Here is a 19,018-nt window from a genome sequence, read left to right as displayed (position 1 = left end):
TAATCTAGAGAGCCAGTAGTAGTATGTTATCAGACAAATAGAACTTAAGTCAGAGATTTTGAGCAGCAAAGAAGGATATGTATAATGATGAAGTTTAATCTATCAAAAACACATAATTAGGGAAGCAGATGTGGCTCAAGTGATAGGGCTTCCACCTACCAAATTGGAGGACCTGGGTTCAATCCCTGGGGCCTCCTGGTGAAAAAGAAGAAGAGAAAGTGTGTCTGCGCAGTGTGCCAGTGCCTGCGTGGTGAACCAGTGTCCACACAGTGAGCCAGTGCCCGCGCAAGTGAGTCATGCAGCAAGAGTGATGATGCGACAAGAGAGAGATGAAGGGGAGAGTCAAAATGAAGAACGGCAGAGACCAGGAACTGAGGTGGCGCAGTTGACAGGGAACCTCTCTCTACGTCAGAGATCCCCAGGACTGAATCCCGGTGAATCCTAGAGGAGAAAAAATGAGAAGACCAAAAAAAAGTAGATACAGAGGATCACACAGCAAATTTGATGCAGACAGCAAAAAACAGCAGGGTGAAGGGAGGGAGGGAGAGGGGGAAATAAGTCTTTTTTAAAAAAACCCACATAATTATAAACAATCACTTCATGACAGAGATGCAAAATGTATGAAACAAAAACAAATGACAGAATTGAAGGGAGAAATAAATAGTTCTACAGTGATAGTTGGTGACTACAATATACCATTTTCAGTAATTGATAGAACATCTAAACAAGATAAATCAGGATATAGAGGACTTGAAAAACACTATTAACCAATTAGACTGAATGGAAATATGTAGAACACCCAGCAACAGCAAAAAAACACATTCTTCTCAGGTGCTCGTGGAGTATTTTCTAGGCTAGACCATATGTTGGCCACGAGTCAAATCTTTAAAAATCTAAAAAATCGAAGTTGTACAAAGCATCTTCTTAAGCCACAATGGAATAAAATTAGAAATCAATAATGAGGAAAACTGGAAAATTTACGAATATGTAAAATGCTTTAACCAATAGGTCAAAGAAGAAATCACAAGGGAAATTAGGAAATATCTTAAGATGAAAACAAAAACACAACAAACCAAAACTTATAGTTGCAGCAGAGGCAGTGCTCAGAGGGAAATTTATCACTCAAAACCTACATTAGAAAAGAAGAAAGATCACAAATCAATTACCTAACTTCATACCTAAAGAAACTAGAACAAGAAGAGCAAACTTAAACCTTAAGTTAGTATAAGGAAGGAAATGGTAAAGTAAGAGCAAGATAAATGAAATGTAGAATATAAAAACATTGGAGAGCATCAACAAAACCAAAGGTTTTTTTTTTTTAAAGATCAATGAAATTGACAAACCTTTTGCAGGATGACAGAGAGAGGTAGGATATATATCAGTAGTGAAAGTGAGGACATTACTACCAACCTCAGAGAAATAAAAAGAATATGAGAGGGTGCTATAGAAAGAAAATATTTGGGAACCATATATCTGATAAGGTTTTAATAGGCAGAATATGTAAAGAATTTCTACAACTCAAAAACAGAGACAATCCAATTAAAAAATAGACCAAGTGTGATGATTAGGCTAATGTATCAACTTGGTCAGGTAATTGTGTCCAGTTGTTTGATCAAACAAGCACTGGGCTAATTGTAATACAAGGACATTTATGGGCTTTATTATCAGTGAGTTCACTGCATAGATGGCTGATTACATCTACGATCAACTAGAGAGATTGCTGTCAGCTATAAGTGACGCTTTATCCAATAAGTTGAATGCCTTAAAAGGGGAAGTGATTTCAGCATTCAGAAAGAATTTTCCAGCTCATCTTTGGACAGCCAGTGTCTCCCGGAAAGTCGTCAAGGACCTTCATTGGACTTTGATTGGAGCCCCTGGTTTGCAGCCTGCCTGCGGAAGCTGGATTGTGCATCCCCACGGTCATGTGAGAGAATCTTACTATTTACAGATACCTCTTGTTCTTTCTGTTTCCCAGAGAACCCTAATATACCAAGTATTCAAAAAGACATTTCTGCAAAGAAGATATTAAAGTGGCTGATAACTATATGAAAATATGCTCAACAGCATTAGCCATTAGAAAAATACAAAATAAAAGTATAATGAGATACCACTTCATACCATTAAGATGGCTATTATTTTGAAAACTGAAAAGTGTTGACAAGGATGCAGAGAAATAGGAACCCTGGCACATTTTTGGTAGGAATGTAAAACGATCCAGCCACTATGGAAAACAGTTTAGCAGTTCCTCAGAAAGTTAAACATAGTATTACCATATAACCCACCAATTCCACTCTTAGGTATATATTCAGAAGAATTGAAGGCAGAGCTTGAACAGATATTTATACATCAGTGTTCATTGTAGCATTATTCACAATAGCCGGAAGGTGCAAGCAATCCAAGCATCCATCAGTAGATGAATGGATAAATAAAATGTGTTCCATACAATGGAATATTATTCATTAATAAAAAGTGCTGGTATGTAGTACAACAGGGACAACCCTTGCAGGCATTACATTGAGTGAAATAAGCCAGATGCTAAAGGACAATAATTGTATAATTTCTCTTTAGAAATACTTAGAATAAGCAAACTCATAGAGACAGCAGAACAGAGATTACCAGGGGCGGGGGGAGGACGATGGGGTGGTGGTGAAGAATGGAAGTTACTGTTAATATAAGTTTTGGTTTGGGGTAATGCAAACCAAAATAGTTGTGAATCACACAGTATCGTTGATGTATTTAATGTCAAAACATTGTCTACTTTAAATGATTTGTATGTGTATTTTATCACAGCTAAAAGTAAATTATTTTAAAAATAGTATTTCAGTACTTGATTACCTAAATTGTCTTTAGGTATTGTCTGTATTGTCTTCTTTATAAAGGCAACCTCACTGGCATACTGGTCTGGACATAATTTTGGAACTCCTTCATGTAAATTTAACTATTTTATATATAGAGAAAACATTATTCTTGGTATGCAGTCAGAAATACTGTTAGATCAGAGAGCCAGGTTTTTTTCTAGAGACTTTTAAGTGTCCCAATACTAAGTATAGATAGATAGTATAGAAAACTAAGGATAGTTTTCTTTTTAAAAATTATTCTTGACTCTTAAAGTGTAAAATATTTCAACTTAATGTATCCTGTATCTTAAAGAATTTTTTCCAGTTTTTGTATGTAAACTACCATATACACTTGTTCAGTATCCAGATGTTTGTCCATTCCTGTGAATATTGATCATCTTTGTGACTAGAACAGGCATTGGCAAACTTTTTCTCCAAGGGTTAATATTAAAGACTTCAAGCTTTTTGTGTCAAGAGGCAAAATTGAAGCTATCATTTAGGTATAAATAAACCATTTAAAATGTAATCATTAAAAAATGTATAAATCAGCCCCATGCCAATCAAGATAATGGAGTGAATACTTCAAGACTCCCCTAAAAGCTTTAAACAATCAGCAAGGACTAGCACAAACATCTTTCTCAAATCTCCAGAAACAGTTCAAGACCTGCAGTAACAGGATGAGTGCCGAATCAAGAAAAAGACAACGCAAAAGCAGTAAGATCTCATGATGCCTTGTCTAGCCCCTCTCTCACTCCACACCAGCTTGATGGGGATCCCTGGTCCTTGTTCCAGAGAGAGCAGAGTAACCCTTGTGCACATATCAGGAACATGTATGTCTGGCCCAGTCTGGTGGTCTGAGGGACTCATTGTCCCACAAATTGCCCTACATGTAGAAGGCAGTGTACAAAGCTTTCCTATAGAATGCTGTGGTAGAGCAGTCAAGTAGTTACCTGGTGCAAGGAATTGCTAACTGTAGGATAATACAGTGCAGTTCCCAGGACCATGAAGAAACTGTTTTCTAGGGAAGCAGGAACATTTATATCTGTGTAAATGGTAACTTCTTGGGCCACATGTGAATGCTGAAGAAGAGAGACATTCATAGAAAGCATCAGGGTGGTCTCTAAGTTTGGCCTGGAGCTTTTCTCTTTATACATTACATGGGTTAAGCCCTGAAGAAAACTAACTGGCACAGGTCAATTTGCAAAAACTGGGAAAGGTGTTTTTTTTTCTTTTTTCGTTTTTGGTTAGCTTCTGGCATTCATGGAAAGCTCTGTCATAACACTAGCTGGATAGGAGCTTAATAAATAGTAACCTCAAAGTCTAAATTCCAGATTTAACACATTAAAATATCAAAATGTCCAAGTTGCAACAAAAGATTACAAAACATACGAAGAAACAGAAATTGATGGCCCAGGCAAAGAAGAAAATTAAAGCATGAGAAACCATCAGTGAGGAGGACCAGACCTGGCATATACCAAAGAATTTTAAAAATTGGTCCTAGGGAAGCAGATTTGGTCCAATGGGTAGGGTGTCCGCCTACCACATGGTAGGTCTGTGGTTCAAACCCAGGGCCTCCTGACCCTCGTGATGACTGGCCCATGCTCAGTGCTGTTGTGTGCAAGGAGTGCCGTGCCACAGAGTTGTGTCCCCCGTGTAGGGAAGCCCCACACACAAGGAGTGCACCCTTTAAGGAGAGCCGCCCTGCACAAAAGAAGTGTAGCCTGCCCAGGAATGGCGCCGTGCACTCACGGAGAGCTGATGCAGCAAGATGACACAACAAAAAGAGACACAGATTCCCACAGAAGAACACACAGTAAATGGACACAGAGAGCAGACAATTTGGAGTGGGGGTGAGGGGGCGGGGAAGGGGAGAGAAATAAATTAAGAAAAAAAATAGAATGTCTGAAAACTTACCAAATTTTAAAAAAGACATGATTATACACATCCAAGATGCTCAACAAACTCCAAACAAGATAAATCAAATAGACCCACACTGTATTTTATTAAAATCAAATTGTTGAATGCCAAAGGTAGACAGAATTCTGAAAACCATTCGTCACCACTAAACCTGCCCTACAAGAGACGCTAGAGAGTTCTGCAGGTTGAAAGGAAAGGACGCTTGACAATAAATTGAAGCCACATTTAAAAAAAAAAACCCTCCAGTAACGGTAACAACGGGTAAATATTAATGCCAGTGCCATTGTATTTTTGGATTCAATTGTCAGTGTACCTTTATTTAGAAAAATCTTTCCTGACATAGAAATAAATTTTTTAAATCAAGCAAACTAAGAAAATGAACAAACACTTTTTTATGCTGGGAATAAACTATCTGCTTTTTTACTTCATTTGTTTTCATTTTATGGATTAAACATAGTTCCCACATGTTACTGTAACATAGCATCTATGTGTTGCTAATTCTTCTTTCCTAAAACATGGGTTTGTTAAGATATCAGCAATTTAATCATATCTTTGGTTTCTACTCAGATCTTCTCCAGCAGTATCATTCTGCTGTGCGCAGACTGGGCAATGTGAATAAGGACCTTAATGGTCAGTTAGAATACCTTCATACTCCTGAAATGAAGATGAAGAAGCAAGAGCTTGATGAACATGAGAAAAATCTGAAACTAATAGAGCAAAAACTAGGTGTGTATTTACTTTGTGTTAACATGTAGTTTCTCTGAATGAAGACAAATATTTATGATTAGAGTCAAGCTACTAGAAGAAAGAATGTGAATGATTCAGAAATGGTAGTAAACTATTCTCTCAGCAAGAGTAAGAAGAGGCATTCTCAGTATTTTTAAAATCTATTTCTATAAGGATATTTTTCAAGTTAATTTTCTGTTTTCCATCTTTTCAGGTATGACTCCAACACGTAAGTGTAATGATTCCTTGCGTCACCCAACAAAGCCTGATATGACAGATTGTCCAATTCCTGCTAAAAGAATGAGAAGAGAAACCACAAGACAAAGGTGAGAACATTATGACCTGAATATTATCATTGGTTAGTTTATCAAAGCTCTTGGTTCATCATACTTAAACAATAGCATATGTTGCTGATTTCTGATTTCCCCCTTGAGCCGGAATTAATACCTTTTAAAAATTTGATTAAATGATGGGTAATAAAGATAAGACATAGCCATTGTATTGTCCTGCAATATTTAAGTTTTCCTTCCATTTTTTGATAATTATTTGGATATATTAATAGCTTATTACTATATTGTATTATTATGTCATATTAAAAGTAAAACTGCTTTTCTGTTTTTTTGGTTTGTTTCATTTAAAATATACTACATTCTGCTTCATAGGATCAGCTATTTGATCCTTATAGAATATGGAAAACCATCTGTACATTATTAGTTATTTTTAAATTGCTTATAGTTTTGGTTTGGAGAATCAGAAAACATTTAGAGACCTCACCAGAAAAACCAGCAGCGCCATCTGCAACCTAACTCAATGGTAAAGAAAATAGTGTCTTTTCTATAGTATATTTTAATAGGGCCATCCCACAGAAGGATGTGGGATTTCGTGTACATTATTTCAAAAGGTTTAAATGTGGACTCTCCCTGAATATGTTTATTGTATTGACCCGAAAGGAGTTCCCTCGAGACTGTGGTGTTTGGAATGGGTGTTCCATGCCCTATCCATCTGCATATTCTACATTTAGTCATTGAATGATTACTTTGTGGCATATATTGCTGGGTGAATAAAAGTTTTCTTGTCCCATAGACCTCTACAATCCTGTGTAAATGACAAACAGTAAAAATGTAAACAACCTTTTTTTCTCTATATAAGCACACATAATAATGTTAAGTTCTTTGAAGGAAAGAAAAAAGGATGAAGTGATATAAACAGTAATGAAGAACTATATTGATTGTCAGAAAAGATGCATTTAAGCAGATTACTCAAAGATAAGAAGGAGCCAGCGGTATAGGGTTTGTTTGTAGTCAGAGGGAAAGTAGGGAAGCTGTGAGAAAATAGCCAGTATGACATGTTAGAGGAACTGAAACAGTGCTTGAATGTGGCTAAAGCATGGTGAGCAAGAGGGACAGTGGCTTGAAATGTGGTTGGAGGGGTAGGCCTCCCACACACAAAGGAAAATCAATATGTTGCAATAATAGGTAAGATAAATTCTTTTGTCTTATGTACATCTATTGACTATTTAAAATTGTGTGTTTGCAGGAAAATAAAGTGTCTTTGAATAAGCTGCCTTTAAAGTAAATGAGAGAAGGAGCTACTGAAATGATAAGATTATAAATAAACAGTACTTCTCATGATAGGGGTGTTCCCTACATATAGGCATATGTATGTTTGTTTATGGGCATGCACGCTACTAAGCTGATCATTGAAAGTGTGTTGAGGCTATTGAGCCTCAGAAAGAATATCCACAATGGATTAAACACTTTTCAAAAAATGTTTAAAAATAATTTTTTAAAATTATAAATTCAAAATGATGCACAAAAACCTCATTAGTTCTTGATGGTGGTTGCTAGGATACTAAGGCATTACTGGGAAAATTTCTATAGTCATATAAATAAGACATGTATTCTGCCTTTGCTGTAAGAACCGTGTCAGGGTAAATAAAGAGGGAAAGTTTTTTATAGAATAATCAAGTAATTAAGTGAAAAGTTGATGGCAAAACTTAATAATAGAAAGATCAGACTGACATCACCTGAACCTACTGATCAATCTTAGCGACTATAAAAGTAGGACAGTTACTATTATGTGTCTCTACTTGCCTCTCAGTAGAAACTAACCTGACTCTAATGAAACTTCTAGTCAGCCTTTCTGAACTGGAGTTTTGTGGAAGAATTGACCATTGAAGAAATTTGAGTGAATATTTTCCCAGTTTTCCATAGCTAGTACCATTCTAGATGCATAGGAATGAGGTTAATTCTTGGCACACAATAGATGCCTTGCAGCATTAGAGTTTAATTCTTTCACAACTTTGAAAAGGACTCAGTTTACCAGTTTACAGGAAATAAAGGGAATTTAGTGACAAGTTAAATGACAGCAGCAGGATACAATGAACCAAATCCAGAACATGGGACATTTTACAGTTCAGATGATGACTGGTTTTACAATGAACCAAAAAAAAGGTTCTACTGCTCTAGAATTAAAGTGATTGAAAAGTTAGAACAACCAAATATCATGTGTTTACCTTGTTTGGATCCAGATTTTAACAAGCGACTTTAAAATGACAACTTTGAGATAATTGGGAAAATTTGAATATCACTTGACTATTAGGTAACATTAAGGAATTGTTAATTTTGTGAGTAATAGTACAGCATTTACATTTAAATATATATACAGTTAAAATGTATAGTGAAGTACTTATTGATTAAATAACAATTTCTGGATATATACTCGAAATCACTTGAGGAAAAGAAAAAGTAGCAGAGGATAACCCAAAATCTGGCAAAATGAAGCTTGAAATAAAGATTCATTCTTTTACTCCCTCAACTTTTATGTAGATTTGCCATAAATTTTTTAAGATTTATTTATTTTCCCCCCTCATCCCCTCCTTCTTTGTGTTTGCTGTTTGCTCTCTATGTCTGTTCATTGTATATTCTCTGTGTCCACTTATCTTCTTTTAGGAGGTACCAGGAACCAAACCTAGACCTTCTGTATGGGAGGGAGGCACCCAATCACTTGAGCCATATCTTCTCCCTGCTTGCTATGTCTCATTCTGTCATTTTGTTGTGTTAGCCCATCATGTCAGCTTGCTGTCTTGCTCATCTTCTTTTGGAGGCACCAGGAACCAAACCCAGGACCTCCCAAGTGGAGGTGGGTGCCCAACTGCTTGAGCCACATCTGCTCCCCATAAATTTTTAAAGAAGCATTTTATGAGGGTTGGAAAGCACTTTTCCTGTTTTCTAAGAGGCCAAATCCCCTGTTTCCCAGTGAGGAAATTCCTCTGGAGCAGTTCTAGACTAAGAAATAAAAATTCTTGAGGCAATGCTATAATCTCAGGACTGAATTAGTCCTAGACTTTGCTGTTACTACAGCATAACTACAGATAGCTTTGAATTGGATCTTGTTAATTAAGATTTCATAGCGGCTCAGAAGTGGTATAGGAGAAGTGGATGTGGCTCAAGTGATAAGGTCTCCACCTACCATATGGGAGGACCTGGGTTCGATCCCTGGGGCCTCCTGGTGAAAAAGAAGAGAAAGCGTGCCTATGTGGTGAGCCATTGCCTGCGTGGCAAACTGAGTGTCCATGTGAGTGCCCATGTGGTTAGCCAGTGCCTGTATGGCGAGCTGAGTGCCTGCATGAGTGACCATGTGTCAAGCCGATTGCCCGCGCAGCGAGCCGAGTGCCCGCACAGCAGGCCCAGTGCCTGAGTCACACAGTCAGATGATAAAACTGAAGACAGACGAAGGGAAGAGTCAAGGTGAAGCGCAGCAGAGACCAGGAACTGAAGTGGCACAACTGACAGGGAACCTCTCTCTACGTCAGAGGTCCACAGGATCAAATCCTGGTGAGTCCTAGAGGAGAAGGATGAGAAGAGAAGACAAAAAGAGAAATAGATACAGAAGATCACACAGCAAAAGGACACAGATGGCAAAAAAAGCAGGGCAGGGGAGGGAGAGGGGAAAGGAGGGAAAAAAAGTATGGGTTAAAATTTATTTTCTGTTTATTATTGTTAGTAGTATTGTTTTCATCAAAGTAAGACATGTATCTAAATCAAATGGTATATTCTAGATTTACAGTGTGCACTGTGTAATATGAACCACAAATGTAATTTTACATTTTCTAGAAAGAATCCATATTAAAGAGTTCAAAAGAAATGGTGAGATTAATTTTAATAGAATTTGTTTTTTATTCTTTTTTTCAAACAGAGTCTTTCTTGTTTTATCAACTTCAGTTAATTTGACTTAACCCAAACCCCTTCCCCTGGGTGTCTGTTGTGCCTGGCCCTACCTAATGACTTGTGGACTGAATTGTTCTAAATTGTTTAAGAACTTTCATATTATCATAATTATTTAGTTATAGTCTTTCCTGCACCCACACCCACAGCAAACCTCAGTGAGAGCAAGCTATGTTGCCTTTGCTCAGGAGCCACCGATGGCTGGTTAGCTGGTGGCAGCACAAGTACGAGAAGAGCTTTGCATGATAAAACCTATCCGGTGTATCCTCACCCATATTGTTTCTCAGAGACAACTTTTAACTTTATTTTTTTAGTCAGTCTGGTGTTACTTCCATTTTTTAATACACTTACAGTTTTCTTTTACCAACTTAAGATAATATGGCTCACCCAATCCTGGGCATGAATATCTACGTGCCAGACCCCACCTAATGACTTCTGGACTGAATTGTTCCAAATTGTTTGAAAACTTTTATGTTATCATTATTATTTAGTTATATTCTCTCCTGGCAAGTTCAAATTAGTCTTCTATACTCTACCAGTTCTTAAAGTCATGTTAAGTTTTAATGTAATATATGTTAGACTATTTCTTGTACATTGTTGATTTTTCTGGAGTTTCTATTGGCCTTCCTTTTTCTTTCACTATTTATCTTGATCACATTCTCTCCCTCCTGCTCCAGGGACTAGTAGGCCTGTGTATCTGTCATCCTGCGTCTTCCTTGACTGCTCTTTTGGGCTGAATCCACTGATTTTTTGATTCCTTGTCTTTTTCTTTCTTATAACTTCCTTGAGAAAAAAAAAAGTGTATAACAAGAAACTTGGAACCCTTGCATATCTGAAAAATATCTTCATTCTGCCTTGACATTTGGTGTTTTTTTTTGTTTTTGTTTTTTTCTTTTGGTATTTTTCTTTTTTGCTTCACATTTGTTTTTCTTTTTCTTTTTGCTGCCTTCATTGTGTGCTCTCTGTGTTTACTTGTCTTCCTTTGAGGAGGCACTGGGAATCAAACCTGGGACCTGCCGTATGGGAGGGAGTCACCCAATCACTTGAGCCACCTCCATTCCCTGCTTGTGTCTGTCATTGTGTTTCCTCATTGTGTCACCTCATTGCATCATCTTGTTGTGTCAGCTCACTGCACCATCATGTCAGTTTGCTGTCTTGCTTGTCTTCCTTAGGAAGCACTGGAAACTGAACCCAGGACCTCCCACATGGTAGGCAGGTGCAAACTGCTCCACTTCCTTCACATTTAATTGAAGCTTTCTGGAGCTTGCAGGATAGAAACAAGGAGTAGGTATAACCCTAGAATAGACTAAAGAAGAAGGTCCTGGGAAATAGTCTAGAGACAATGGGAGACAGTCTACCTAATGGAAAGGTATAAAGACTCAGAGTCAGAGTCAGTGTTGGTAAATGTAACAAAGGGTCAGAGTGAAAGCCCAGCCCCAAACAGCAGATGGGAGGTAAGAGGATGGGGGCAGAATAAAAAAGGAGAGGATTCCACAGCCTACAATATGCCAGATTTTTAACTCAAAACTTGGAAAATGTTTTTCCCTTGTTTCGAGGCTTAAAAAGCTGTCACCATATAGTTAGATAACTATGGCAATTAATTAATTGAATACTTGTATATTGGCTTCAGGTATAGTTGCTGGCACCCTAGAGGACTGTCTAATGCTGGCCATCTAGGAGCCAGCAGCCCAATTGTTGGCTCTCCACCCACACAGGTTATCTTAACAGCACAAACTCTTGGTATATTCCAGTTGTACAATTGGGAAAAAATTTAGTAAGAAATAGAACTGTAATGTATTTATATACTTATGTATGAATTTATATTTATATATATTACATATTTATATATTTGGATACTTGTTAGCTTGTCTGTATAGATAGATACCAAAGTATTCACTGTGTTCTTTACATGAAAGGGATTATAGAAGTTTTAAATGTTTTTCCTTTCGCTTGTCTTTGTGACTTTTCTGTAATTATAATTACTGTTCATTTTTAAAATAGTAATTTCATTTAGGGAAAGGAAAAAAATAAATGAAAATCAACAAAAAATTTGGGTCTGATACCATACCCAAGGCCAAGAACTATGGTGCAAATTACTTAGCCCTTCATCTAAATATATTAACTACTGCTTCTATTTTAAGCCTTTGGGGGGGAGGGGCATATAAGTGAATAAAATTATTTTATACAAGAATTTCACTAAATCTGTTTATGCTGAAAATTGTAATAATTAATGGAGCATAGTTCCACTCTATATTTGAGCATCTAGTATGAGGGAGTTCAGGAAAAGAAATCTTCGATACATAAAACTTAATGTGTTTCTTTTTGCTACCTTGACCAGGATTATAACCAAAACAGATGTGTGAAAGATAAGAGAGGGGACTGTTGGCCTCACTGAGAATGCCCTGACCTCTGCAGCTGTTTGAGAAGGCCAAGAGGGTAACTTACCAGATTGAATATTTCTGGGGACGTGACAAGTATCTGGGCATGAATTTCCTTGTCTGTCCAGATGGGACTGGAAGCAGCAATTCAATTTTATGAATCTCACTGGACAATGTGGACTTACTGGAATTATTCCAGTCATCATGCCCTTTGTCATTATCTTGCAGATGTGTCAGAGAAAATGTGCAAATATGGCAGTGACTGTAAAACCAGCAAATGGTGGCATTTATTAACCCTGAAGAAAAGTTTATGTACTATTTTTCAGTATAATTATCATGGATATGTTAGAACTGTTTCTTGCAAACAAACCTTTTTCTTACTTTTGTGTGAATTTATTTAACAAAAATGTTTTGTCTGTTTTGTCTAAGGAAGTTTCTAGAGGTGTTAGATATTTAATTGTAAATATGTGGGGAAACTCAGTACAGAATTCAGGATAAACAATAGAAAAAGCACAGGTTTCTGGGAATTCAAATGTTAAGATACTTAGACATTAAATTGATGAGTGTGAACTTGTGACAGTGGTAGCATTTTAAATTTCTAAAGACTTATTCTTTGTATATATAAAATATGCAGCATCAATTTTTATAAGTATTGTTTGACTTTATTGATACTAGAATATAGTCTCAGCCTTAACTCTACATTTACATTATTTTGTAATTTTTTTATTACTATTTTTAAAGGGTTAAAGACGCATACAGTCCCACATTAATGCAATAAACATCTTCTAGAAAGTTGCTGAAAAACCTTTGACTTGTCTATTAATCCAAGCTAATGTGTGTCAATATGTTTGTCTTTGTGTAAGTCCGAGACTATTGGTCTGTGAAGTTATTTTGTAAGGAAAATGTTTGGTACAGTTCTGTGTCCCAGGAAATGTGTTTTTTAATTCTTTCAGTGAGGTTAATAAAGAGAATTGTTTCTTCCCTACTGAATAGATAAATGGTTTTGTTTTTGTTTTAGTTTTATTTGAAATTTTCTAAATGTTACCCTCCTTAGAACTATTGTGGCATTACCTACCTTTGTAATTGGAAATCATCTAACTGTTGAAGAAAAAAAATTAAAACTACAGGAAAGATTGGTTTCCATAGTACTACGCATACTTGAAGTCCTTAGAAATAAGATTATATGAAAATGATAGGTAAGAAAGGTTGGAGAAATTATTTTTTAGGAACTAGACTTCAAGTATATTTAGTAATATGTGAAGGTTGTTTGCAAGAGTCATGTATTAAATCGATAACATTGAGACTTATCTAGAACAAAAAAAGCTGTGTTAAAAATTTAAAATTTTCATTAGAATTGTATTTAAATATCAAAGTTAATTTTATTGCTCAAAACAGCAAATAAGACTTTTAAGTATTTTATATACATTTTTGTGGAGTTTTTCTGCCCATTAAAAATTAACCTAATGGTTCCCAGTAATTATAGTAAAAAGTTTTTCCATATTTTTGCAGTTGGATTTATTTAGCCAAGTATTTTTTTTCAATATATTAAGTCATTATGAATCCTTTTCTACATTTGAACAAATATCAAGGTTCATATTGTATCTGATACTAATCATAGACCATTTTTGTCATAAAAACAGTTAAAATTTTATTTTTATGGAGAAAAAAATAATACCACAATCATTCATCTTTTGTTCAGTGGTATGTAATCTGAAAAATGTCACAATGATTAAAAAATATATATATATTTTCCTGTTTTTTTTTTTTTTTACTTCTAAGGTAAATATAATAGCCTCTTTGTATTTTGAAATGCCTGAAATGAAAAGCCCTCTTTCCATGCCTTCTTCATGCCCATCAATTTTCATGTGTGCATTTGGGCAGGTCTATAGTAAAAATAGGCTCAACTGACTCAAAGGTTTATAGAGATTTTTGTATGAGATTTTTTAAAATTATAGGACCAATACCTATTACACATATATTAAGTGGGGGGAAGCCTTTAAGTTAAATTTGTTCTTAGTTATTAAATATTAGTTTCAAAAGTAAAATTTCTATTTTCTAAATTTTTAATACTTTCAGCTCTATCATTTGGTCACATACAACCATTATATAGTAGATTAATTCCATTGTATTTTTAGTATATACTTTTCAAATACTTTTTAGTGAAAAATTGGATTTGTATAGTTTTATGCTGTTAAAATGCCTATTATATCTCCTAAATGTCTTCATGGACTCACCTCTCCCCATTCATGGTTGTGTAATTAAGTGTATAAAAATTACTTTTATACATATTTAAGGTATTTTATTTTGCGTCTGTTGAGCCTACATTATCTCTTGCCTCCATTTTGCTACTATTTACCATGTATATGTTTAGGGATAGGTAGCAACATTAAAATTTATGGTAGAAGGTTTGGCCTTAAAATATTACCAGAAGTTTAAGATAAATTTTTAGATATACTGCATCAATGGCAGAAAAAGGATTTGACAAATTCCAACACTCTTCTATGGTAAAAACTTTCAGAAAACTAGGGATAAGTGGGAACTTCCTCAACACGATAAAGGCCACAGTGAGCATTAAACTTGGTGGTGAAGTACTGAAATCTTTACCCTAAGATGAGGTGCAAGGCAAGGATGCTTACTTTCACCAACTTCAGTTCAACGTAGTATCAAAAGTTCTAGCCTAATTGATCAGATCAATTAGGCAAGCAAAAGAAAAGGCATCTAGATTGGAAAGAAAAAAGTGAACTATATTTGCAGGTGACATGATCCTATATGTGGAAAATCCTAAAGAATTCACAAGAAAGCTACTAGAGGTAAATAGTCAATATGCAAGGATACATAGTCAATATGCAAAAAATCTATTTTGTTTTTTTTTTATTAACAAGGAACTAATCCTAAAAAAATTAAGAAAAACACATTTGCAACAATATTTAAAATAATGAAATATCTAGGAATATATTTAACCAAGGAGGTGAAAGACGTATACACTAAAAATTACAAAACCTTGCCAAATGAAATTTTAAGAAACCTAAATGGAAAGACCCCAAGTTTGTGGATTAGAAGCCTTAATATTGTTAAAATGGCAATACTATCCAAAGCCCTATACAGATTCAACTCAATCTATATCAAAATTCCAGCAACCTTGTTTGCAGAAATGGAAAACCCAATCCTCAAATTCATATGGAATTTCAAGGGGCCCTGAATAGCCAAAACAATCCTCAAAACGAGGAGCAAAGTTGGATGCAAAAAGCATGCACACTTCCCAATATCAAAACAACTACATAGCTACAGTGATCAAAATAATGTGGTACTGGCATAAGGAGAGAGACACAGACCAATGGAATGGACAGTTGCTGACAAAGGTGTCAAGTACATTCAATAGGCAGGGAGGTGTGGGGAATAGTCCCTTTTTAATTTTATTAAAGTTAATAGACCACAAGGAATGTTACACTGAAAAACAAAAAAAACAAAACAAAAAATAGAGGTTGCCATATAGCCCACTCCCCACCCCCACCTCATCATTTTTGTAAATTGTATTTTTTTAAAGATATATATATCACAAAAAAATTACATTAAAAATGTATGAGGTTCCTGTATACCCCCCACCCCACTCCTCCCACACCAACAACCTCCCCCATCATTGTGGCACACTCATTACACTCGGTGAACACATTTTGGGGCACTGCTGCAGTACATAATAGTTTACCCTGTAGTTCACACTCTCCCCCAGTACATTCAATGAGTTATGTCAGGATATATAAAGTCCAGCATCTGACCCTGCAATATCATTTAGGACAACTCAAAATCCCAAAAATGCCCCCACATCACATCTCTTCTTCCCTCTCCCTATTCTCAGCAACTACTGTAGCCACTTTCTCCACCCTGATGCTAAAATTTCTTCTATTACTAGTCACAATAGTTTTATAGTAGAATATCAGTAAGTCCACTCTAGTCCATATTTTATTCATTCTGTGGTCCCTTAAACAGATGATGCTATACAACTGAATTTCCACATACAAAAGAATGATATTGGACTCCTACCTCACATTATATATAAAACTTAAAATGGATCAACAACTTAAATATTTTAAGAGCTAAAACCATAAAACTCAGGAGAAAATGGGAAAAATCTTAAATGACACCAAAAGCACAAGCAACAAAAGAATAAGTTGCAATTCATCAAAATTTAAAACTTTTGTCCTAGTCATAGATGTCGTGATTCTATATTTAGAAAACCTGAAATATCTACCACAAGGCTATTAGCTAATAAACGAATTCAGCCTAGTGGTGGGATACAAGATAAACACATAAAAATCATTAGTGTTTCTATACACTAGTAATGACCAATCTGAGTTGGAAATCAAGGGGAAAATACCATTTATAATAGCAACTAAATACATTTAGGAAATAATTTCACCAAGGATGTAAAGGACCTGTACTCAGAAAACTACAAAACACTGCTAAAATGAAAGACGTCCGAAACAAATGGACATTCTTTGCTCATGGATTGTAAGACTAAAGATTGATAACTACCTAAATTGATTTACAGATTCAATGCAATCACAATCAAAACTCCAAAAGCCTATTTGACAGAAATGGCAAAGTCAATTACCAAATATATAAATTTAATTACCAATTAAAAATAAATAAAATCCAAGGACTCACCTCCTGACTTTTAATGCATATTAGAAAACCACAGTGGTAAAAAACAGCATGGTATTGGCATAAAGAGACAATTGAATCAAGTTGATAGTTCAGAAATAGACTCATATCTATGGTCAGTTGATATATGACAATGCTACCAAGTTCATTCACCTGAGAGAGAACAGTCTCTTCAACAAACAATGCTAAGAGAACTGGGTATCCATATCTAAAAGAATGAAAGAGGACCCTTATCTCACAAGTTATACAAAACTTAACTCAAAGCGGATCAAAGACCTAAACAAAAGCCAGTACTATAAAACTCCTAGAAGAAAATGTAGGAAAGCATCTTCAAGATCTGGTGGTAGGAGGTAGTTTCTTAGACCTTACACTACCAAAGCATGAGAACAAAAGAGAAAATAGGTAAATGATACTTTCTCAGAATTAAATACTGTTGTGCCTCAAAGGACAAAATGAAAAGGCAGCCTACTCAATGGAAGAAAATATTTAGAAACCACATATCTGATAAAGGTTTTAATATCTGTGACGTATACCAAGATCTTACAACTCAATGATAAAAAGACAAATGACCCAATTTAAAAATGGGCAAAAGATTTGAATAGACATTTTTCCAAAGAGGAAATACAAATGGAAAAAAAAACAACACAGGAAAAAATAATATCACTAACTGTCTTTGCTTACCACAATGCTGCCTTGCAAAGTACCAAAAATGAGTTGGTTTTTATAATGGGAAATTTATTAGGTAAAAACTTACAGTTCCAAGGATGTGAAAATGTCCACATCAAGCCATCATCAGAGATGCTTTCTCACCAAAGTCAGATACTAGTGAGCCTGGCGTCCTGTCATGTGGCAAGGCAATATGGCAGCCTATCTTTGCCCTGCCTTGCTCTGAAGGTGTACCATCTCCTGGAGCTCACCTGTGGGTGATCAGGCATATAGCTAGTCTCTTCAGCCTTGAGCTGCTCCATGGGACCAGCCTCTTGGGGCTTTGTGCTTCAGCTTTGGCTGCTAGTAGTCTTTGAGTCCTCTCTAACATGGCAGGGTCAAAGTGGTGGCTCCCTTATTCTGTGTCTCTCTGTATGTTCTCAGTTTATATATAATACCCAGCAAGAGGGCAGAGACCCAACCTGTGTTACCCCTCACTGTCATAGTCCAATCAAAAGCAATCTAATCAAGGTCCCTTATTTGAATCTAATCAAAAGGTCTCATCTACACTTCTTTTACAGAAACAGGAATGGGTTAGTTTAAGAATATTATTTTCAGATAGTGGATGTGGCTCAGGTGATAGAACCTCCACCTACCATAAGCGAGGACCCAGGTTTGATCCCTGGGGCCTCCTGGTGAAAAAGAAGAAGAGAAAGTGTGCCTGCATGGTAAGCCGAGTGCCCGCACAGCAAGCTGAGTGCCCATGTGGGTGCCCACGTGGCGAGCCAAGTGTCTGCATTGCAAGCCAAGTGCCTGCCCAAGTACCCAGGTGGTGAGTCGAGTGCCCATGTGAGTGTCTGCGTGGCCAGCCAGTGCCTGTGTGAGTGTGTCACACAGCAAGATGATGACACAACAAAAGATAGGAAGGGGAGAGTCAGGGTAAAACACAGTAGAGATCAGGCACTGAAGTGGCACAATTGACAGGAAACCTCTCTTGACATCAGAGGTCCCCAGGTTCGAATCCCAGTGAATCCTAGAGAAAGACGAGAAGAGAAGACAGAAAAAAAAAAAGAGAGAGAGAGAGAGAAATAGATACAGAAGCTCACACAGCAAATGGACACAGCAAAAACAGCAGGGTGGGATGGGGAGGGGAAGAAAAAATAAATACCTTCATTAAGAATATATATATATATATAAAATTTTCTGGGGTCCACAAAAAAAAAAACAAAAAAAAACCAGGACACTATAAGAGAAATACAAATCAAAACTAAAATGTGATATGATTTCACACCTATTAAAATGGCCATTTTAAAAAAAAACAAAGCTACAAGTGCTGGACAGGATGTGGAGAGAGAGGAATACTCATTCACTGCTGGTAGGAATGTAAAATGGTGTGAAAGACAGTTTGGTGGCTCCTCAGGAAGTCAACTATAGAATTGCCATATAATCTGGCAATGCCACTACTAAGTGTATACCCAGAAGAATTGAAAGCAGAGACACAAACAGACAAATGCACCCCAATGTTCATAGCGGCATTCACAATTACCAAAAGATGAAAGCAATCCAGGTGTCTGTCAACAGATGAATGGGTAAACAAAATGTGGTATATACATACAATGTAAGAAGAAAT

General features: G+C 36.1%; 1 protein-coding gene across 2 annotated transcripts in view; it reads left to right on the top strand.

The window, feature by feature from the left end:
- SMCHD1 (structural maintenance of chromosomes flexible hinge domain containing 1) overlaps positions 1-13,069 on the top strand; it is a 171,177-nt gene extending 158,108 nt beyond the window's left edge. For both annotated transcript variants that reach the window (XM_071208495.1, XM_004455865.5), the window contains 3 exons: positions 5,322-5,480; positions 5,695-5,806; positions 12,045-13,069. In XM_071208495.1, coding sequence (XP_071064596.1) covers positions 5,322-5,480; positions 5,695-5,806; positions 12,045-12,069 — 296 coding nt within the window. In that variant the 3' untranslated portion in view covers positions 12,070-13,069. The remainder of the gene's footprint in view (positions 1-5,321; positions 5,481-5,694; positions 5,807-12,044) is intronic.
- The last annotated feature ends 5,949 nt before the right edge of the window (positions 13,070-19,018 follow it).

This window comes from Dasypus novemcinctus, chromosome 16 (assembly GCF_030445035.2).
Source record: "Dasypus novemcinctus isolate mDasNov1 chromosome 16, mDasNov1.1.hap2, whole genome shotgun sequence".
Classification (NCBI taxonomy): domain Eukaryota; kingdom Metazoa; phylum Chordata; class Mammalia; order Cingulata; family Dasypodidae; genus Dasypus; species Dasypus novemcinctus.
The sequence above is the reverse complement of the archived record's forward strand: the minus strand, read 5'-3'. Positions and strand labels throughout refer to the sequence as shown.